The sequence below is a fragment of the Ambystoma mexicanum genome, chromosome 1q (genome assembly GCF_040938575.1).
Source record: "Ambystoma mexicanum isolate Mex_15411 chromosome 1q, UKY_AmexF1_1, whole genome shotgun sequence".
NCBI lineage: Eukaryota > Metazoa > Chordata > Amphibia > Caudata > Ambystomatidae > Ambystoma > Ambystoma mexicanum.
Genome location: NC_090922.1, coordinates 547,195,132 through 547,218,766, shown reverse-complemented (window position 1 = coordinate 547,218,766; position 23,635 = coordinate 547,195,132). Strand labels below are relative to the sequence as shown.

Genomic DNA, 23,635 nt, shown 5'->3' with positions numbered 1-23,635 from the left:
TAAGTGGTCTGTCGTCACCTGTTGCAGCATTTTCTGCAGTGGTTGCTTGTTCATCATTACTTGAAGGGATTGGTATCCTCGATGTGCTATGGCGTGGTTCGGAATCAGAATCAGTCCTGGATTGATCAGAAGAGCTTTTGTTATGATGTGGTTGGCCGGGGCACCTATATTTTTCCATCCATGTATAAACGTCATCATTATGATAATCATAGGTATCTCTCTTATATTTACGAATTTTCTTATTCTCCAATTCCGATTTGTATTGTTCCAATTGTCTGTTGATATCATCTAGCATGGTTACCATATCTTCCCCACTTAGGCACTTGCTTAGATCTGTTTTGATTATCTCTATATCAGTTGCCAATACTTTCAATTCATTCGCTAATTCCTGTATTGTGAGGAGGATTAGATCTAATGAGCATTTATTGAGAATATTCTCCCATTTTCTGACAAACTCTTTGTTTTCTTTGCAAAGGGTTGGCCGTATAGTCATGCGTAATCCTCTGGGGATACGTTGTGATCAGTAGTATTTTGTTAATGTGGTAGCATGCAGTTTACGAATAATTTCTTTTCTAATCAGGTATTCAAGCTGTTTGATTTTTTTGTTTGGATCAGCATTTGTCGTACTAGTGCTAGTGTCCTTAATTAAATTGAGAATTGCTTTTGCTTCCTCCGTCGAAAAAACCCATTGTTTGTGCATGTTTATCTGTGATATTTGAAATGTCTTCAAACGACATCTTGGTATTGTGATTCGAAGTGTGTGCCTCCGCCCTTAGTAGTGTAAGGAGTAAGACAGAGATAAGAGGTGTGGGCGGGCACTGCTAGTTAATTCAGGTTGAACATATAGTTAGATTTTCCTTAGGAAGTTGATGGCGAGACCCAACACAACCAGTGTACACTTACACTGGAGAGAACTGAAAGTAAAAAAGAATGTCCAGGGGCAAGAGGGTCACAAATGCAGCATACTTGCAAAGGTTGTTGCCATGGCAGGGCAACACGGTAACCGCGTATGCTCCGGTCCTGGTGCACTCGTCTCACTTCAGACGTGGGAATGCCAAGTGTACGAAATTCGGTGTGATGGTGCCGCGGACACAGAGCTAGCAGTATACCAAGTTCAGAGGGCCACCTAGAAACGGCAGCGGTGACAGAGCAAAGCAACTGGGTAAGCTGGTCAGCCCACTGGTTGGCCCTGGGACACTTCCGAGAAAGCTTACTTGTAGGTTTGTTGAAGGTGCCGAGAATAGTTGGTCCCACTATTCCAATGGCTCTAAGCGTCTTCACAGACCTTCTAGGACAACCAGATGCAGAGGGGTCCCACAGGACGACAGCAAGCTCAGGGTGCCAAACCTTTCAGCGGGTCACCAGCGGTACCTCGACTCCGCTTCGTAGTTGCAGGACACTTGGATCCTATGCTTTGTTCAGTGAGAACTCAGGAGATCAACATGGTATAGTTTTTTTTGGCCTCCTCTTATCCAAAGTTCCCTTTGCGCCAAAACAGAGAGGACCCAATGGGAGATCTGCTCACTAACACACACTCCATACGTGGACCAATCATGGACCACAGTTGTCCCAGTCATTCATGGCACTCCAGACTCTCTGGCACCCAGGATGTGTATTGGACTCAGACGTTCCAGCCCACATCCTGGAGGCACACACACAAGGCATGCAGAAGCCTGCAAAAGCATTGTAATTTGCGGGAAAGTACATGACCAAATAAGGACTGACTCGGGTTGGCTCGACCTGGGGAAGGTGAAGGAGCAAGATGGTCAAAGGACAGGACAAAGTACATCGTGGCATGGCCATTTTGGAGCCAGGCCACCTATTCGTGCCAAACGTGGTTAATGTGGTTAACATGCCATGAAAGGGTTAAGAATAATGCGAAAAGATAGCTGCCACCAGCCCTGTCCATCAAACATCGCACAAAAAGTCCATCTGGAGTATCTAGGGCCTTTGGAAAATGACTACATAACCAAGTACACTTTACTGGATGGTACATTGTGCACTTGTTACATGTTGCAGAAAAGTTGCAACATTGGAAAAGGACTAAGGGAAACAAAGTCTCCCAGTACTGACGTGTCTTAAGGACATGTCAGTTTCCCCATAAAAGTGAGCGAAAGCCCAGAGGAGTGCAGCTGAAGGCTGTGCTTCTCTGGCAAAGTCAGTCTATGGTGTCTAAACAGCAGCTAAAAGTTTGGGGGTGTACACGTGGAGGGAAAATTACATACAATTAAGAAATCTTTCCTAACAACTTCCTGCGCAAATGTGCATTCGATTTTTTCTCGCTGTGTTCATCACACTTTTGGCAAGTCAGTGGACGCACCGCATCATGTGTTGCATCCTTTTAGCTGTGTCAATGACCTGCTCCAATGTAAGGGAATCCTCAGCCCTTTTTTCCTCTCAAATTGTATGTTTTTATTTTTTTACTTTTAACATTAACTAGTTCCAAACATGTCCATCTTGGGAGTTTCCAAATGTGCACTTATTTGCAAACTCCTGTTAGACAGTGATCAATGCTCTCCCGCTCGGCTTCCCTCATAATATGAAAGTAGTTCCTCTCCCGGAAAATGTGGACTTTAGTTTCGTTGTAGTCATCCAGGCTTTTGAATTGCTTTTTCATAGTCATTTCATGTTATGTTGTCTCCTCCCTCATTTTCTAGTCTAGCTTCGAGGGGGGGGGGGCTTGTAGGTGAAGTGCTATGAGACCTTTAAAGCCAAAGCATGGCAGTAACTAGGCATGTTCTTTCAATGATAAATGAAGGAACAGGCACATATGGAGCGCCATCTTGAAAATTCTCCTTCAACGCTGCCCAATTCAAATTCAGAGTTCCCAGCAAAGGGATGCATAACGGCGGGGTGCCTGGTACACAGACAGGCACCCAAAAGCCCTTTCCCTCGGCGCCCACCCTGGCACTCCAACCTGTTACTTAGAAGAACACAAAAAGGAGAAAAGTAAAGCATAATAACAAGCCAATGTAAGACGTTAAAAAATAGACAATTGAATAAGATAAAAAAACAAAATGTAAACAAGGAACATTTTCCTAGTGCAGTGAGTCATTACTTTCCATGAAGGGTATTCTTCTGAGATATACAGCTATTGTTTCACATAGTTCAGGCAAGTGTGAAGGTGGAAGCCTCAATATCCAGGAGGCATGTGCACCATAAAGTTGCCTCTAGGAAACTGTGCCCTATCCGTGACAGTGGGGCAGTCCTTTTACTGTTTTGGATCAGCATGATGTCTTAGCTCACACGAAAGTCCCCTTTCCTTTGAGCTCCTGCTAGCGACCGTGATGGACCTTTTTCATCATTATATTACGTGTGATACCAGCCTGGCTGAGGGCCTCAGCAACACCACAGTGTTGCGCGTGGCCCGCAGCGCGCGCTGCTTCACAAGGCCGCACCGAGGCACGCACTGTCTCCAACTTCGTGCAAGCAGATGGAACGCTGTGCAACCCGGTCATGTAGGTATGTATGGAAGATGGCACTCGTACAGGCCGTGCAAGAAATGATTGCCCTATTTGAAATGTGAATAAATATGTGGGCCAGTGAATGCCCATTACTGGTTGCCAATTATTAAGCAACACGGCCAACATAACACAGTTCCCCACAGTCTGGGGAAGCTCATGCTGTAACAGCAGTGTGAGGTGGGGGTTGAGAGGAGCGCAACATTTCTCGGATGGCAATATAACAGTTAATGGCAACTCTACGCAAGCTCAGCAGTACAACATATTACCTTTACAATACATGGGTGTGCAAAGGCTTAATAGCAATGCCACATTTTCCCAAATTAGGCTTCTTACTTTTTCCTGGGGGACAGTGTTACCATTCGTCACCAGTACTGTATATTATTGAAGGGCACAAACTCATCATGATTTTAATCGGGTCACACAGTATGCAAGTAGGGGTTCAACGGGCCCCCAGGAACATCAGTTCATCCGCTCTCCAGCCCTTAGCCTCCAGTTGTCCCAGCTGGAACTTCTCGAACCTCTGCCTTGTAGAATTCAGGCCCTCCTCCCAGGGATCCACCATAGGCCTCAATGGTTGCCTATTTTAACTATATACAAGGGTCACAACTATATGCATAGGTCACACATAACAAACACGCATTTAAGACATTGTTTGGTGTCTCACAACCTCCCCATTCTTGCACAGCTATGATTCCTGTTCCTTTAAAGAAAGGAAATAATCCCTCACTCGTCCCGTCCTCTGATGCTCTGCACCGATATTCCGAAAGGTGATATCTGTTGGCTCTAAACCGCTCCTGTTCTCTGTGGCTCTGGATCTCCAGCAGCAGCCACTGAAATGGCCAACAAAGCACCCAAAGCGTCCCATTCTCATTGACTAGCATCTGTCAGATTTATTGGGGAATTTACCTCCAATTATAAAGGCAAGAGATTGGGGTGTATGATGGAATACTTAAGCTCTTGCCCCTGTGTTTGCGGATGTCCAGGGCAGTAAGGCCCGAGCATAGCGAAGGCCTCCGCGATGGCTCTGGGCTGTTACAGCGGAGGATAGCTCAGGGGCAACGCACTCACCTTGGAAGCAAGACGACGTGGAGCAACAAAGGTTCGATCCCCGGGTCCGCACTTAGAAACCTCTGGGTATTAAGCATGTTATAAATAACCAATTACAATTTCTGTCCCTGTCATCCATAGAATAAGGGGGTGACAGCTGTTCCCACTATGGGACATTTTCTCACAGAACTAATAGTTATTTGTTTTCAGGGAAATTGTGGCCACAAGTTTTGTGTGAACCCTATTTCCCTGAAGAAAACTGCAAACAAAGATGGCCACCAAGGAAAATAGTAAAAGGAGTATGTCCCTTTGCTATTTCCATGCTAGCCATGACAGCTGCGTGTTGAGCCAGTTTGGAGGCATTCCAGCAACAGGATTCTGGTACGTGGGCGTCAATCCGGGGGATGCTTGCAGGAAGGGGGTGAAGGCTGCAAGGATTAGCCAAAAACAACATGGTGGACCCTTAGGTGAGGCAACATAGGCAAGGGAGAATGTGGGCAGTTACTGTGGGAATTCAGCCACCGGATTGGACAGCATAGCTAGTTTTAAGGAGTTTAGGCTATCAATTGGCTTTATTACCTGTAATGGATGACAATGACTATACAATGAATCTTTTTACACAAAATACATTCAGAAAGTTTGTGAACAAGTTATGACATGATGTTCTGCTCTTTATTTTGGTTAGATGTGTAAGCCACAGGTTGAATGATACTATAGCTTGTATTCTGTACTTGCTGAAAGACAATATCACCAGGTTAAGGTTTCTCTCTCTCCTCTCTTCATTTAGGGCACCAACTTCTAATAATTCTATGGATGCGGCGAACAGCACCAGTAAGTATGGAACATGTACTTCCTGGGGCAAAACTAAGAATTTGGAGACATGTGCAGGTTCCACGAAAGTGGGGCAGCAAAAAGGCCTTGGATCATGTGAAATTGGGATGCTGCCTTTGTTGAAGCTGTCTCTCGGTTCTAGAACAGAGAACTATATCTGGTCCCATACATCTTTAATGAAAGGGCTCTAGGTCTAACTGCATACTCTGTGCGGTGGAAGGATACTGTGTCCCCCAAGAGGAGCTAGTCTGTGATGACTGTCTGACCTACAGAACAGGCACGGTAGCATCCTCAAGATGGCCAAGTAGATTTTCAAGGGCAGGCCTCCGATAATTTGCTATTGGAATAGATCAGAAGTAGTGGAAGTTGCCTCTGTCCCCCCACAGCACTGGACTATGCATGTCGGAGCTGGACTTAGAGTGCGTGTGCTTGAACAGTAAAGATATGTATACACTTTCTCCGACTCCTTTGATTCCATGGAGCTGTCAAATAAAACTATGAATGCAGAGACCAAGGTCTAACTCCAGAGGAAACATTGGCATGAGAAAAAATAAACATTTGGGTTCCTGATGTACAGTGACATCAAAATCAGGTTTCAGACATAACCTTCCGCAAGGATGACGTCACAAGATATGATATTACTTGAGCTGTGAGCCTAATTACATCTAGGAAATGACATTACAGAGCCTTTGACTCCATCACAGTTAGTTGTATCATCTAAATGGATTACAAAAAAAGCGTTAGAACTAACAACGTATTTTCTTCAAACTGCAGTATTTCACTGCAGGTGTTAGCAGTCAGTATAGGTAATCTCTGTTACAGGCTGTTTTCTGGTATGACAAGACACAGCAGAAATAAGGTATCACACCCCTCTTGTTTCCCCAGGGTTTCCAGCAGCCAATTAGAGGCGGCTGTGGAAAGAGCAGAGACGGCCCATTAACGGTTGTCTGGTCTCTGCTCCAGGAACTACTGGTGGTACCCAAAGGGTTGCACAAGGGTCACAGGTTACAAAGAGAGCCAGCGGGGTTACTGCTATGGCCATAACTGATCACCAAACCTACCCCTCTTTACTTCTGGAGGCCTGTGCAGAGAATACTCTGTGGGGATGGTGCTGTCCTCCGATATTTTCTGCTTGCAGAATAAAAACAAGCATTGAGAAATCCAACACTTTTGGCCTTTGTATAGGCATGGAACAGGCATTTGTCAGGCACTGACGTAATGGTCATAACATGACAACTGGAAAATGGAATGAGTAACTTGGCATATGGCCTAGTTACCTATACATTAACCAAAACTGTTGGTTTTGCCAAATCTTGCTTTTTATGGGACATCAGTGCAAGGGATATATATAACTCAAGTGGCTAAAAGCATACTTGTTTAAAACATTTGTATTACACCAGCAGTGCATTTACAGCTCCATTAAGCCATCAACTGTCAGCAAACTGTTGCGAAATAACACAGAAAGGCCAAAGGCTGGTGTTCCTGCTTGATGGAGTTTGCTCAAAGAGATCCCAGGAGTATCGAGTTGGAATGTCCATAGTGATGTGCAAGGTTGTGGACAGTTAATGGGTGGGTAAATAATCAAACAACACCCACAACCTTTTTGTCCCTTCTCACTTGCCATCACCCTCCAGCAGTACACCAGTGCAATAGTGCTGGCTTCTAGGTGACACTTAAGTGCCACCAAATAGACAAAGCGAAATTGATCCCTGGCCTATTCTTACAGTGTCTATGTTCAAGTCACTTTGAAGCTTACCAATGGAATAGTTGCTCTAAATGGTCTCATATACTAAAATAAACAGTCCCGCTTTGTGCATATCAGAAATATGACTTTCAGTTGCTCAAGTACATCTTCAAATGAAAATCCTCATATTTGGACAAGTGAATGTGTGTCTCTGCCAGTGCCTTCTAGGCAAGGATATATTGACATGACTTAGAAACTCCTTCCGCACACGCGGAGCCAGAGGCGTAGACACAGATGTTAACGTCACTGCGGTGGACCCCACTTGCTAGACAATCCTGGCTACACCTCTGGGCAGAGCTAGTCCAAAATGTTCATGCTTTTATTATTAAAGCAGAGCTGTGAATGCATGAATCCAAAAATATACAAATCTGCATGTGGGTGGGGAGATATTACGTGACCTGTTTCCATGGTCCGCGTGTTCTGTGATAAAGCAGGGGGCTATGCACCTCATTGGCGCCCTTGCGATTGATGTACTGTATCATTGCTTGTTATATCCTATATTTGGAATCATAAGTGGGTGTTTTCTGGCCTGTGGACTCCCCGCCCCCCTCTTCATCTTCCACTCCTAAAAGCAAAATGCCATTGCCATCGAAAATGTACCCTATTTAACCATGTGTGAGTAAACGGCCTGTCGTTTTTTCTCCTCAGAACCAGCATCAACCAATGCCAAGGCCGCTGGGGTAAGATGCACTTCTGTTCTAGTTCATGACATTGTAGGCCCTTTGAATTGTATCTTTTTACGGTCCCTACTTTTTCCAGTGGCTCCAGTGTTTATCTTGGTGCAACGCTGACAGTCCGACACTTCGATTGCTGACTCCACATTCGAGCATTGCTACCAGTGAACCTCAACCTTGACATTCACAAACCATTGCTGCCGTTTCCGTATTATGGTGCACCCTAGTTGGGATACACATCTCACCATGGTACCCTGCTCACAACCTTCGCAGTCCACAACACTATTGTCCCAGGCTTAACATTTCCTTTCACACAAATGCCAATTCGGAGGTGTGGACGCCACTGTGCCCCCGCACCTCTCTAATGGTGTGCTTGTCTAGTTCTTCATAAGCCCCTGCTTTTCTAACACTGAGCTTTCTGCGAGTATGCAGTTCTTTCAGTGTACCACCAGGCTCTACAACCTTTACTTTGCCAGAGGTTTTGGACTACACCTCCCATTAGCCCTAGCTAACATAGTCAATGGTGAGGGTTCATGAGAGTCATAGTCCAAAACATCTGGAGTGTCACATGTTGCAGACCACTTACCACAATGCGTGTGGTCTTCACAACACCTCCAGTTGCAGTATTCAGACACTACACTATGCTTTGACACTACACTGCACTTCATTTCGAACTAGAGTATTAGCAGTGGGTGTGTTCCAGCCTCTCATAGTCTGCATTTGAACCCGCCTGTGACACAAAGCGTGTAAACTCTGATGGGTGCGTTCACCTTTCTAGGACAGTGCAGCTCTACCATTACCTGTGTTTGTCATGTCCTTGTTCCTATTGTGTGACTATGCCGCACTATAAGGGCCCATATGTTGTGCATCTAGAGAGCGCGTGGGGCACACGGGTCTCACTCAGCAGGTTGTAAGGGAATTTAACTCATGGAAACCTCAAGCTCACATGTTTACTCTCTCTTTCATCTGCAGAACGGGGAGGAGCTTCAGTACAGCTCGGTCAATTTTGTGCCCAAGCCTGGCATACCAATGAAGCCAATTACTACCGACACCACCGTCTACTCTGAGGTCAGGAGGCAATGACCCCGCCCGGACGCCGTCCTCCAATGTCATGTGACAAGTAACGATTCTTTGACCCGTTCTGCACAGCTGGACTGATGCCATATCAGGAGCGGCCTCTGCCAGATACACTCAACAGTGTTGAGGACGTCTGGTGAAGCAGCCTTCACGATGGGTGGAGGGACAGCCTTTATTTTAATAGCTATATTGTGCATCGCCTTCAGTGGAATACGTGCCTTAACATGTCCTTTCCCGGACCCCTTTGACACTTATACTTTGTAAACGAGCACACAGCTGTGAAGCCAAAGAACCAGAGGCAGCGAGCAATGCCCCGTGTATCTTCCTGGAATCCCTGTATCCCTGTTGCAGAAGCTGGGGAGCGTTCTTACCGCAGAAGACATTGGACAGCAATGCATCTTGGTAGTCCAGAGGTGCCTGCACCATTTGTCCTGTCCGCTATCACACCTTCATCAAGCCTTGCCCACCTAGAATGACAAGTGTTGCCCACACAGGTGTCTGTTCCTGGGGTTGATGCAGTCTCCAGCACCGTGGTTGGAATCTGGAAATGCTGCAGCATCTGCATCTGCATCTGTCTATGATATGATATAATATTGATATTTTATTTGTAACGCGCTCGTACACAAGTGTTTCAGAGCTCGATGAGACAAGGGAGGGGAACAAGGGAGAACAAAAACAATGATCTTACTAGGCCCAGTGACATTGAGAACGCGCAAGTGCGGGGGGGGAGAGGAAAGAATACGTCTCTCCAAACTGGGTGTCCTGCAAATTCACTTTGATAATAATGCGTGTTACGTCCTACATGTATGTGCACTTTACACATCCAGATGTCTATTGCTTTTTAAATAGTAATGAATGTGTCCACATTCCAGTGAGCTCTTTTGGAAATCAATGAACAATTTTTCAGATCCGTAACCTCTTCCAGTCCTCTAAAACACGAGAAAGTGAATTCTAAACCCCTAAGGTTTTGTACATACAACCCCTCAGTCTGTGGTCTTTCTGCAATCTGGCAATGCGTGACAACAAGCATCATTCTTATGTTAGCTGCAATCGCTGGGGGGGTGGTAGGGGCCATGAAAGAAGTCCCCGTAGGAATCTGATGAGCAAGAAAGCGTTCCCCTACTCAAAGGACAAGCAATTTTGAACTGAATGAAATATTGGGGCGGTACGGATAATCGATCGGCACTGGAATGGATCCGGCTGATCTCAACGTTCAATTGTCTAGTTGGTGGTCTGGAATGGAATCCAGACATGGTGCAAACCATGTGCTCCTTAATGTGGGGGGAACGGGTGAGCCTTGCGTGATGGGGCAAAGACACTGCATTATTACCACAATGCCTTTGCATGGAGATGTCAAAGCTCTTGGATTGTCTTCGTGCCATTATCATAAGGGATTGCCAGACTATGGGCTGTGTATGGGCAATGGATTCTCCTACCAAATCACTTACTCTGGTGTTTCTTTCTATATGTGCCTCTCAGGTTGTTTCACGTGTCTACAAACAAACTTTGGGTGAACTATACAAACACTGAAGACAGTGTGGCTGTGGGGGGGGGGGTCAGGGGGACTCTGGGGGACTTTGGCAGGCCTGCATTCTACCAGGATCACCAACGTCGGCTCGAATTGACCTCCACGACTCGCAATGTTACCGGTAGCTTCAAAGTCACTGTGTGAGGCCCCACACCCAACAATGTGACACTGTACTCTTGCTACCCTATATATTGTATGTATGTTGTGCACCCTCTCATTAACTAGAATGGAGGTAGATAAGTAACCATAGCACAATGGGGAGCTTGGTTTTAGTGCGGGATTGAAACAGGTGCATGCCTCAGATATCGTGCCGAGCCGCATCACACTCTCATGGAACCTGAAATCATGAGCCTATAGGGACAGCATCAGCACACTGAATACATGGCCGAAAATGGGTGTACTGACCCAGAGGGAAATGAGGTCAAACGCACCTTAATGGACAGTGCTATACACCTCAACATAATAAGAGTCCTCAAGAATGTCTAAGTAGACAATCGAGTCTATATACCCCCTTACCAATTCACCTCGTCATTTACCTCCCCTAAAGAAAGTTGCTTAGATTGCATTGTAACGTTTGACCGATGAGTCCTTTCCTCTGTCGAATCTCTGGCATGCCTGCCAGCCTGCAATCATTCAGTTTGCCCCTTCTCGTAATCCCTGTAGAGTACACACTTCCAGAATCCCTGCTGTTCTCATAATTCTTAAACCCAAAACGTGTTACTGGTCCTCATCACTCCGCTTCAGGTATGCAGCACGGCCCCACAATCAGTGTCCACATTGCCAGTGATGCTTGCTCAGCCAGAGGGCCAAGAAACCTAAGAGTCCACGAGTTCAGACCCTGAAACACACTCTCAAAAGGTCCTTTGCCAAACTCAAGCATCCCCGTGTTACCTAAGACCACCAAACAATGTCTCCCAGTAGAGGGGGAACGGTCCGATATTCACCATAGAGCAATGTTGCTGCATGTGCTTTTAGGCCGGGCATTTTCAAATTCCAACCTCTAACGTCCTGTTGGATGTTTAATCTGTAAGAGCCGCTCTTGATCCTGAGGAGCATGGAAACATGGGTGGATATGTGGGGATCGTTGTGGTGCAGTGAGGTCTGGTTAAAAAAAAACTAATAAACAGCTGCCTGGTCCAGAGGATGAGGAGGCCTAGACCAGAATGTCTTTGATACAAAGTGTGCAGTAAGCTGGGATCTATATGGTGTTGGTATTGACTCTGCAGGAAATGTCAACCCATAGCACAGGGCAGTGAACTACAACTCCCAGGAGCCCTGGCCAGCAAAGTCAAAGGTAAGTGATCATGAGAGCTAAAGTCCAAAACATCTGAAGAGTCATGGGTTGTAGACCCTTGACCTGCAAGAATGGGTACCTAAGGGGGGGATCCACGGGCGTTTTGAAGGCAGCTTCTTCTTCAGGAAAATGGGCGCTAGCCTGCCTAATTCTGCCCATGTCCTTGCTTCTTTAGTAACCACCAGACCAAGATGGACTGAGACATTGCCCATGACAGAGTATACTTAGGTAAAAGATGATGGGCGTGGCCTGGCTGTGAACGAATACCCAGCCAAGGTTATGTGTGGAGCTAGCTTCAAATTAATTGATTCAGCATTTTGTAAAAGGACCGACATAAATAAACACCACAAAGTGAAGCATACTGGTCTCTTGCCCAGTAGGGCAATGGCCTCTCACTGCTGCGACGCCCACGCACTAATGGGCATACCGTCAGAGTTAATGATTTGCAGGAAGCAAAGATCACCGCCGTTTTCTCCAGCACGAATTAATAAACAGCTTTACACTAGTGATTAGTCAAAATATGCAACCGGTGCTCTGACACACAAAGATACATGGACTCCCCCTATGCTCCGGTCTCACTAAGCAACGCCAGGCGATGCACACCCTGGAGCGTGTCCAGGCAGAGGCCTCTCCGGAATCGAATCTTAACCCACCAGAGGTCATGACAGAAAATAATGTTCCGGCTCAAGAGAGCAATATTTCTGGCAGCTGTGGCGATTCCATCTCGGACAGTGATTAGAGAACGTCGTCCTTCTTATGGCTGGAAAACATATTGAGCCCACGGGGCATGTGTACCCCATTGCGTAACTGCAACTCGTGATTTCTAAGAGAGTTAAGGACTGCCCTCTCGGGTATCTACCTTCACATTGCCCCCTGTAAAACCACCAGAAATAAGATTACAACCGGGGAAAGTCTTATTTCTTACGGTTGCAGCAGAGAATGACAGCAGCAGCGTGGGCAGTGTTGCTAATAAGCAAGGCACAGCCTCCACACAAATTAGCCATACACCGCGAGGCCACCCTTCCATACATGCTATAGCAGTATATGGCAGCCCTGCAATTGACTTCTGCCTCCTGGTACAGTGACCCACATTTTAAAATCAAGCAGTAGGGGAGTCTGGCGTGCCATACTGCTTCAAGAGTCAGTGTCCTATGGCCAATCGGGCAAGGTGGTCTTATACGAACTCCACCAAAGAGGCCAGGGAGTACCCGCTCAAATGCCTAACAGGCAATCCCTGCCTTCCTGCCACCCTTCTTTTGCTCCTCGATGCAGGGCCCCGTGTACAGCCCGCTACTAGAAGAGGGAGGGAAGTGATCTGTATCGCCCTCACCTGTCAGGGCAGTGCATTGATGTGTGTAGACCACGTAAAGGAAATTACACCAGATTCCAGGAACGAATTGGAGGGCATTTCCCTGATAGCTTGTCCTCTCTCATTGCCCTCAAACAGAGCACTCATTCAGATGCCCATAAATGGACGGCACTCATTGCTGGAACTCTTAAGCCCCACTCACCCTCGGGTGTTCCTTGTACATACACTTAGCCTGCGTAGACATGGCAAAGAAGGAAGGGCAGAAGCAACGGACTCTTAAGAATGTTGTACTCTCCATTAAGTTATATTCAACCTTAATGGGCCTCTCAACATACCAGAGTGGCTTGAAATCGTCCCCCTTTGTTAAATGATATTAAATGACACACAGCTTCTGTGTCCTTTTTAAACCGCCTGTGGACATAGCACAGCATCACATTATAGTGAGCACAAATAGCTCCAATGTTGGACTCTTTACCAACAAAATAAAACACGACGAATCTCTAAGACTCCAAATCCAAATATAGCGTTTTAAAGGTTTAGCAGAAACTCATTGACCCTGCTCGTTGCAAGTCCCCACAAGCAGGTGTTGCTCACAAACCTAACTGTGTTGAAGACACATGCTCCAGTTTCCCTTCTGATTGCTCAGGTGCCCTGATGGGTAGTAAGTCCAGAGCAGACTGGTCAGATATGGAGACTACTGGGCAGTGGGGATGAGAGAGATATAGATGCTATGTACGAGAGAGAAGACACTGTAAGAGAGTAGTGAGACTCACTGCATGGAACACCTATTAGGCATGAGTCAGACTCTCTGACAGCCTGACTAAGCACTGCCTGCAGGGCACTCTCACTCATCAGAGATTAGCTGCACTCCTTGCAGTTTGCTCGTGCTCATTGGGTGTGAAACTCACTATTTGGAGCATGTTCTCTCTCACTGAGTATGAGCCTCATTCCTTACAGTTCGGATTCACTCATTATGAATGATTCTCACTCTTGCGTATACTCACTGCATATGTATTCTCTGTATGGTACGCAGTCTCACTCACTGAGATTCTCGCATACCTTTTTGAACCTATTCTCATGAAACAGATACAGTATGAGCCTCCATCTTTGAAGCGCAATTAGGTACCAGCCTAACACTGCACCTAACTCATTGGTTTATCATTTCACTTCTTCTCCTGCATTACCTGCTCCACTAAGCCTCTACCTGATGAAGGCACTGGCATCATTTTGCCAAAATCACTGTGGGAGTGGAGGAGCCATGGCTTTTGACCTCTTGATGTCACTGCAGGAAATTACATCACATGCAATTTGACCAGCGAAATCCTACATTGATTGTCAACAAAATAAATAACTTCAAAATCTCACAGAAGCTGTTGGAAATCAAGATACCCCCTTCTAGCGCTCTTGAATCGTTTCTCCCTTGTTTGTGTGCAAGATTAGCCTTTAGACACAAATGGGCTGCAGCACCTCAACAAATATAAACACAAAAATGCCATCAAGATACTTTCAAATGGAAGAGAAGCATTAACCCAGGGGGAACCCCCTGCCGACCTCTATCTGCAACAATGCCAACAGTTGACATGCCAAGGAATGCCTTCCCATACATTCTTTGCTGGTTCTACTGATGGCGAAGAGATCCACAAAATGTAAAACCACAGGGCACCTATGATTGTGACACATTGCAACCTGTAAAGGGCAAACATTGGGGTTTCAACATTAGGATTAGGTCCAAATCCCATGCCCATGGGCTCTTGTACCTTGGGATATCAGTGTGAGGGCCAGAGCTGCCCTAGGTTCAATTGCCTGTGAAGCCTTGACACACAGCCTAGGCCCATCAGTTGAAACTCTACCCAGTGTTTGAGCAGACCAGAGTGTGGCCTCTACTTCTATCACATATCCACCCACATGGGCTGTCTCATTAACCTGTTCCAGTCAGCCTAAAGCCAAGCACCCTCGGCCATACCCTCCCAGCAGTGAGACGGAGCTCGGAAGTTCCTTTCCCAGACCTCCACCTAATCCTTTGTCATTGATGCGCTCAGTGCAAGCCACATCGCGGACAGAGCTCTACAGTGTCACCTTTCGTATAACGGCTGTAACCACTTTCGCCTGAGAAGTCTTTCCTCAATCTCTTGTGGCTGCGTAACCACTGAGTCCCTCTGTTGTGTCACCGCTCACACTTCCTTGTTTTTCAGGAAAGTCTTCTTGCTCAAGCGTTTGTCAGAACTCTGTGGTACTCCCACGAGAAGCCTCTTCATCGAGGAAGGGAACCAGTTGTAAAACACCAGACATTTAATGCAGAACTACAGTTGGATTTACGTAATTACCACGAAAAAAAAACATCGAAGATGAAAATATCGAGTATTAAACATTTTTCTAGGGCATTATAATGCAAGTTTATTGGCGGAGCGCCTCCACTGCCCCCAATACCCCTCCCCACATTCATTATAACCCTAAACCCCCGTACCTCCCATATAGTTGCATTGAATTTGTGGCCTTAAAAACAAGAAGTTGTCATCCTCGATGTTTTCTGCCGCGCAGTAATCAATGTATGCCATTACAATCATACATGTAAGTAATGGACCCGGGATGCTGATGAGTATAGTTAAAGAATTACTAATCGTGGTTTGCAAAATGTGTTACAAAGTGCTTTAATTAATAGTTTGAATTGGTCAGCCAATTCATAGTTTGAAAAGGTTGCAAGACATCCGCGGTCCATTACTTTCTAGTCAATACACAAGGTGTGGGCCACGCCTCCCCCTGCCGTGATCTTGCTGCAGACCGAACTTTGATACGATATATATCACTCAACTAATCATTCACTCAGTGCTCCGCAAGTTGATTCAGCCTCTAGTGCCCAATCCCTCGTCTACTCGTACATGTAAATCATTTTTTTAAAACAAAACAACCTCATTTCTAACAAAAAATGAAATTTCAATGTGGGTTGCCTAAAATAATACTGAAACTGGTGACCCAAATAACCATCAGAGAGTAGCCTGCTGTCATATTCGAGCAGAGCCGGCCTTCTACAAGGCAAAACAAGAGGCAAACAAAATGGCCTCCATTAACAATTACAGGATGCAAAATGCAAGCAAGAGGGGACTGCTTTGCAAATATAAACACACCGAATAATGGCTTTCACACAACTAAAAATGCATCAAAAACGACAGTAAAGACCCCAAGTCCGGTAGCTGTTGTCACAATTACTCCAACTGTTAATATAGTGAGCACGACAATTAAACATGATGAGCACACTCAGCATGAACCACTAGATGCTTTGCTGGCGGTAATCAATCAAGACAGCCCTCTTAAAGCGACCAAAGCATGGTCAGTGATTGAGAGTGGTACTGAGGACGTCTCAATCGATGATGACTCCATCCTTACTGATCCTCAAGACGATGCACTGATTGTCCTTGATGAATGCAAAGAATCATCTTTCAAATCTTCACATATGAGTTCTTCCACTCAGGATTCAATAAACAACATTTCTTTGGGATATTCAGAGGTGTCAAATGACGAATTATGGTCACCTTTAGAAATGAAAAAGAAACCAAATATCAATGTGACCCAACCACCCCAAATAGATCCACCTCTGGTCAGACCAACTTTTCTCAATCCAACGAAAACATCCTATGCTTTTAGAATCTCTCTAACTCCAATTGCGACAAATATCGATGAGCCTGTAACATTGAATAGAGCCAATGTACTACGCCTTCTAAATGCAATCCCACAATTGGCTCAGATTGGTCCCGAGACACTGATGTGATCCTTTTCCCCAACAAAGAACAAATGGAAACAGTACAGATTGACTTCTATTGTGAAGAAATAATGCACCGCATACTTTCTACTAAGCAGCAATTGGAGATGCTGCGTTTTGAAGCTGAAGAAATCTTTGTTTCGAGTTTAATGGCTCGGGAAAAATGCAGCAATAAACTTGCGATGTTTGATTCTCATCATAATAATAAAACGAACAAACAGAAATTGCCACAAAATATACAGAAGAATTCTAACGACTCGGCTTCCAAGTTGCGACACACTGATGGGGAAAACTATTCGCCATACACAAACGATGCTGTGAAGAGACGAGGGATATGGCGTGACCAAGAATGGAATCCTGAAACCAAATTAAGATCTGATACGAGAGACAAACAATGGAGTCAGAACAGGAAAACCTATCTATAACAACCAACAGGAACAACTACCCAATTGAGTCTAGTGTCTCTATGCTCTTGGAACACTAGAGGTCACAAACACCTCTTCAATGAAGGCTCACTAGCTCTTGCAGGAACTGACATAGTTTGCTTACAGGAAACTTGGTTAAAGGAAGAGGTAGTCTGTGAAGGTTTCATAACCTTGATGAACCCTGCAATTACTTCACAACAAGGGAGACCGGCATCAGGAATGTTGATCCTCGTAAAAATCACTCCTTTCTGGACAATTATATCAAGGAAGAACATTCACTCTTGGGCGCAATATATGACCATACTCATACCGACCCCTAACAAAGATCTAGATCATTGCACAAAATACATCTTTGTAACCATCTTCAATATCTATTGGAACCCGACTGCGATGAATGACAATAAGTTTCTAGATTCCATATATGATGAAATTGATAATATTGCCTCCTCCAACAACGGAGCTGAATTTATCATCGCAGGAGACTTTAACATCCATTTATTTAGCAGAGAAGGACAAAAATTTGATTCCAATGCCTTGTCAGCCAGAGCCAAAAAATGGGTTAAAGAATTATCCATCCGTAACATATCATTAATAGAGCCTGCAGTGAATAATAAAGGTGTGCCTCTTCCGACATGGTCGTGAGAAAAAACAACATCAATCATCGATTATATCTTTACATCGGAAGGTATAAGAAAACTAATTACTTCCACTGCTAATGTTCCACAGTCTACCAGTGATCACCACCAAATATCAATTACATGGGACACAGTAAAAACAAAGTATCCACGTTAACCTTGCCAGCCTTGGAGATCAATAATGGCCTTAATAAACTCTGCATCAAAAGTCATCAAATACCTGGTTTATTATCAACATTTAAGGAGTCCTTGCTTCAGGATCAATTAAAACTGAACTACGGATGGTTACTGGAGAAATACCATCAACCATGGCACAAGAGCAACAAATCAAAAAACGCACATAGACATCAGTTCAACCCAGAAATTGTGTTGAAGAAAAAACTTCTCCAAAAGCGAATAAGGCAGTTAAAAAAAAAGAAAGAACCTGATTTTGAAACTAAAAGAAAAAAAGAAAAACAAAAACACTCAAATGCAATCAAAGCAATTAAGGCCCTAATGCAACAGAATGATGCAGAAGCAATTCTAGCTGCACTCAAACAGAAAAACACGAGGCAACTATGGTCATTGCTAAATGATTCACCAAAAGCAACTTTCATGATCCAAGAAGTAGAAGCTCAGGAATGGATTAAGCATTTCACAACTCTCTATAACCCAAATCCCGATGTCCCTGTAACTGATTTAGTTCAAGAAGAGGGTGCCTGGAATCTCAACTGGGACTTAGCAGATGTAAGAAGTACCATCATGGTCTTGAACCCCTCTCGAGCCCCTGGACCCGATGGATTATCAAATGCTGACCTCAAAGCAAGTCCAATTGAATGGGCAGCCTTCTTCATACTTCTTCTTCAGCTAGTCGAAAATACAAAAGGAATTTCTCATAGTTGGACGCTGGCTGTTTTGATCCCGATCTTTAAAGCTGGCGATCGTAAAAGCCTGGTTAATTACAGACCTATAGCGTTGCTGGATCCCTTAGGGAAACTATTTGCGGGTTATCTGGTAAAAAAAAACTTAACAACTGGGCAGAGGAGAATGCAAGACAAGAAAAAAGGCAAACTGGTTTTGTCAAGAAAATAGGAACAAATGTCAACCTCCTGTTATTGAACTTGATAAAATATGAGGCAATAAGCAAGAAACACCAAGTAAATGCCATCTTTATAGACTTAAAGATGGCATTTGACTCGGTTAACAGGCAAAAGCTTTGGTCCAAACTCGCAGCCTGGGGATGTCCAGCTTCTATTATGAACCCGATCAAACAACTTTACTCAAACACATCTGTCAGAGTACGGTTAACCAATGACGGGATGGTGACAAATCCCATTGCTACCTGTAACGGCTTAACGCAAGGATGCCCCGTGGCTGCCTGCCTTTACAATCTGTATACTTACGACTTTGGCATAAAAATACAAAATTTAGCGGCTAACCCACCAAAGATCAACAACGAGCCTATACAGACGCTAATATACGCCGATGACATCATTATTTTGGACAAAACTGTATCGGGTCTACAAAAATCTCTTGACAAAGCTCAAAATTACATGCTCGAAAGTGACCTGTTGATAAACAGTAACAAAACTAAGGTAATGAAACTCGCATCGCAAACAAATAATAAAAACCAACATACCTTAAAGATATACCTAGAAAGAGAAGAGATCGTAATAACCAAGGCAATGAAATATCTGGGTGTAATGATTAATCCTTTTTTAAATGAACAAGAGTGGAAGAACCATATTGAGGGAAAAGCCAGATCCCTGGCTAGACAAGGATGCTTCTTCCATAGAAAATACGGAACGTATTCAATAAAAGCAACAATAGCCTTGTATAAACAAAAAGTAATCCCGATCTTGACGTATGCAACCGAATCTCTGATCAATCAACAAACGATGAACTGACCCAGGTATGAAGCATTATTTTGGAGGAAAACTCTATCTCTTCCAAGCTCTTTTCCGATGCCGAGAATCCGCTATGAATTAGCCATCCAATCCATTAAATCAATAGTTCTTTGGAAGCAAATGGATCTCCTCAGGAAAATAATCTCCAAAGACAAGATCCCATCGTTGGAAATCCTGAGAGAAAAGAATTCAGCAGTTCATATCACAGCACTGACCAAATGGTCTTTGGAAATCAAACTGAAAATGCAGGCTGAAGATATCTCTGAGGAAATGTTGATTAATAGACCACAGTACGCAAAGCGTAAAATACAGACTAATGACTGGATCAAAACCATTGCTGATCAAAACAAATACAAACGATATCTAAAATGTGAAACTGAAATAAGACGTCTCCATGAATTGCCTGCCTAAACTACTTCCTGGATCGCAACATACGTGATCTGTTTCTACGCTTTCGGCTTAACATCCTACCGACTCGGGAATATCAATCTGTGATGGACAAATCAAACAAAATAACTCCTGATTGCCGCTTTTGTAAAGATACAAACATCAAGGAAACTCTATTTCATTTGATAATGATCTGCCCGGCACTGATGGAGCAAAGATCCTTGTATAGAGACTATTTCGGGATATCACACAAACAATTGACAACTCAAGAAAGATGGGACAATTTATTAAGAGGACAAGACAAACAACTAATTTTGACAACAATTAAATTTTGGTTGGAAATCACCAAAGAAAAACAAAATGAATGAGTGAAATGCAAGCATATAATGATTTGTGATTGATATTCTTTTTTCATTTTTCTTAATAATGTAATACTTTTGTAACACAAAAAATGAAAAGTTTGTAAAATCAAACAAAATATTTTAAATAAAATAAAATAAATAAATAAATAAAATAATGGCTTTCCTGTGGCAGGAGCCCAATTCTTTGGCTCTGGGCCGAATCTGCAGGAATGTCCTTACCCTGAAACACAAAAACTTCTTATAACCAGTCATTATAGCCAAGGCTTGAAACCAGTTGCCAGCAATACTCTTTCGTGCTGCACTTTTTTTCTTTAGCACGAGTGTCCACCAACTAGAGAAAAGAGAGCAGATATGTCCAGAGCCAAGACCCTTCCCGAGAGAACCTTAATCTCTGACTCCAGTGGCTTTGATCCTCAAATCAGACCCTTTGTCCCTCCAGTAGAATCTGCATTCTTTGTGTGCAGTTGCTTTGCACCTCAATGTAGCCTCTTTTCTTACTTCTTCTGAAAAGCCCAGATGATAGTTGGCCTTAAGCAGTCCCTTACATTATCTTCTCTATTCGATTAGGAGAATGTGGTCGGGTTTGTACTCAGCTCCACAATCCTACAATTAACACTGGCTTATCATTCCACACTACTCACAAGTGTCTAAGTTAGCCTATGGGGACCCGGTACAGCATGTCAATCAAAATTTAACATATGAAGCCCAAATTTTGGGAATGTATGCACTATTTGCCTGAGATCTCAGGGAGATCTATTATCATAAGTGTGTTTCTGTATATTTTGTAAATTCAAGGTGTAAATGAAACTCATCAGAAAGCGTTGTGAATTAATCTTGTTTTGGTGCCTAATTTTTACAGATCCAGTCTTATAAATCACTTGGTCTATATATTTTTAATAAAGTTCTTTATTTAATTGTGAAATAAATATATGCTTTTTCAGTGTATTTACAGTGGAGGGAGGGTTAGATTGGATATGGTGGCGAAAGGAATGCGGTCAGGGGTGGTCATATGGCAGAAAGGTAGGAGAAAATTGAGGGTGGTGTTGGGAGAGATGTAATGACGCTGAGGGAGTGTGAGATGGGGAGGCATGGGATTTTGTTTAAGGAAAGGCAAACATGTGGGGTGGGAGGGTGCAAATAATGTGATGAAGGAGCAAACATTATGTGGTTAAGGGCAGAAGAATGTGATGGAGCCACAGGAAGTGTGGGAAGAGGAAGAATATTCTAGTGGAAGTGTACAAGTGATGTGCATACAGGACATTGTGGAGGGGTGTTTCTGGATTAATGTAAGGAAGGGGTAGAATCTGTGTGTAGCAAGGATCTAGACATGTGATGTAGTGGTAACTGATGTGGTAGAGTTGAGGCGGTGAGAAAGGGTGAGAAGTGAGTTCATGGACAGGTGGCCATGCTTGGAGGTGAAAGAGAGGTATGTGGGTTGCACGGTTGGAGTGGTCAGGTAAATGTTATGGAGAGGTAAGAGGTATACATTGGGGCAGAAACGATGTAATGCAGGAGCAGCATGGATCCAATTCAGGAGTACAAGTGAAGTGGTGGTCATGTGGATGCAGTGGAGAAGTAGAGTGCCTTTTTTAAGGGCAGGAGATATGTGAGGGTAAATTGAGTGATGAAGAAGAGTGATAGGATAAATGTGGTGGACTAGGAAAGATATAGGGAGTATTTGAATCGTGTGATGGAGAGCAGGTTATTGTGACAAGTTGTAATGGTTAAGGAGAAGGGATATAGTAAAGGCCATGGAGGGCTAGCATGGCAGGTGATGAAGGCAGTGGTGAAGGAGGGGATGGGTTGGTCTGGTGTACTATAGTATTTACTATTTTATTTCCTGTACTGCAATACAGGCACAACTGTGTTCAGCTTTAGCGCATCAAAGGAGGAACGGAGGGGTGGGTACACAGGGAAAAGGGGAGTTGGACTAGATTCTTATACAACGCAACCTTTAATGACAGATAATTGTATCAACATTTTCTTAATAAGGCCACACAATGCACAATTACCTCTAGCCATTGGCAAATTATAATTGACTCCTGGCCACGTGGCGAACTGTGACAAATCAATTTCCATGGCACCAGTGGTCCAGGGATTAATATTGGTTTCTAAACCATCAATCAACCCCACACCTCTAATACACCAGAACGGATCCCAACAGTTTGGAAACACACTTGTCCAATTTTGGGTAATGTAGATAGAATGGCAGGTTTACCTACAAAACCAATGGTTAGTTGCAACACAGTGAAAATACAATTATTACCAAATGATAAAGGGGCTTTCCTATCCAGTTTGTATACAAATAGCTACTTTATTATTATCACAACAGAGAGTTCTAGTAACACTATGAAATACAACCCACCCTGTAAAGGAATGCAGAGGACAGACAGTTTCAAAGAAGGAAAAGGGATACACTTTGTATACTGACTGGAGGGTAGTCGGTATGCTTAATAATCGTAATAGTTCAAGGTTACTTGGCTTCTACACAACGGGAGCAATGGGTCTTAAAATGTCTCTATGGGCCTTCCATTAAGGTCCAGGGGAACAGAACCACAATGTACCTTGTGCTGAAGGTGTTCTTGGAGCTCGACAGGGTCGAGTCAGCTTCAGTGCATTTTTCAGGCTTCTGTGACAGAGTTCAAGATGGAAGTCAGCTGCGGGTATCAGGTGGAAAGACAGTTTGGCGAGCGAAGCTGGATCAACAGCTGCAGGCTGGTCTACATGATGGCTCAGGAAATCTTGTCTTAGTGCTGGTCAGCAGTTATAAAGCACTGGTCGAGACATCTCAGATGTATTTAAGCGACTACGGTGTAACAAGTTTCAGCGTTACAGTCGGTTGCACCTTGAGGAACTCGACTGGCTCAAAAACATCCTTTAAGGCACATGTCAGTAGATGCTCTTTTAGGCACTTCTCCTAGCTTCTTCACTGGACTTGTCATCCTTTAAGGCAGACGGCCCAAAGCTGAGGAGAGTGTTGCAGACAGTTGGCTTGTCCTTGGTTTGGTTAAGAGACTCTGAGACTTCCCACCTAGGATGCATGATGCAGACCCTAGCAGGGCATGCTGTGTGCTGGCTACCGGTTCTGGAGATGCTGGAGGGTTCTATGGATTTCGTATCTCCTTCTGTTCCCTGGGAGATGTTTAGGGGAGGGATCGTGCTTCCCTCTTGGAGGTCCTGGCCTTCCTTCACTAGCGGAAGATGTAAGACAGACTGTA

The 23,635-nt window shown here is 44.2% G+C and overlaps 1 protein-coding gene across 2 annotated transcripts in view; it reads left to right on the top strand.

Annotated features, from left to right (window-relative positions):
* The window catches only part of LOC138531291 (carcinoembryonic antigen-related cell adhesion molecule 5-like), a 262,387-nt gene extending 241,044 nt beyond the window's left edge, over nt 1-21,343 (top strand). For both annotated transcript variants that reach the window (XM_069640981.1, XM_069640980.1), the window contains 3 exons: nt 5,299-5,342; nt 7,735-7,766; nt 8,733-21,343. In XM_069640981.1, the coding sequence (XP_069497082.1) occupies nt 5,299-5,342; nt 7,735-7,766; nt 8,733-8,843 (187 nt within the window). In that variant the 3' untranslated portion in view covers nt 8,844-21,343. The remainder of the gene's footprint in view (nt 1-5,298; nt 5,343-7,734; nt 7,767-8,732) is intronic.
* Nucleotides 21,344-23,635: the final 2,292 nt, after the last annotated feature.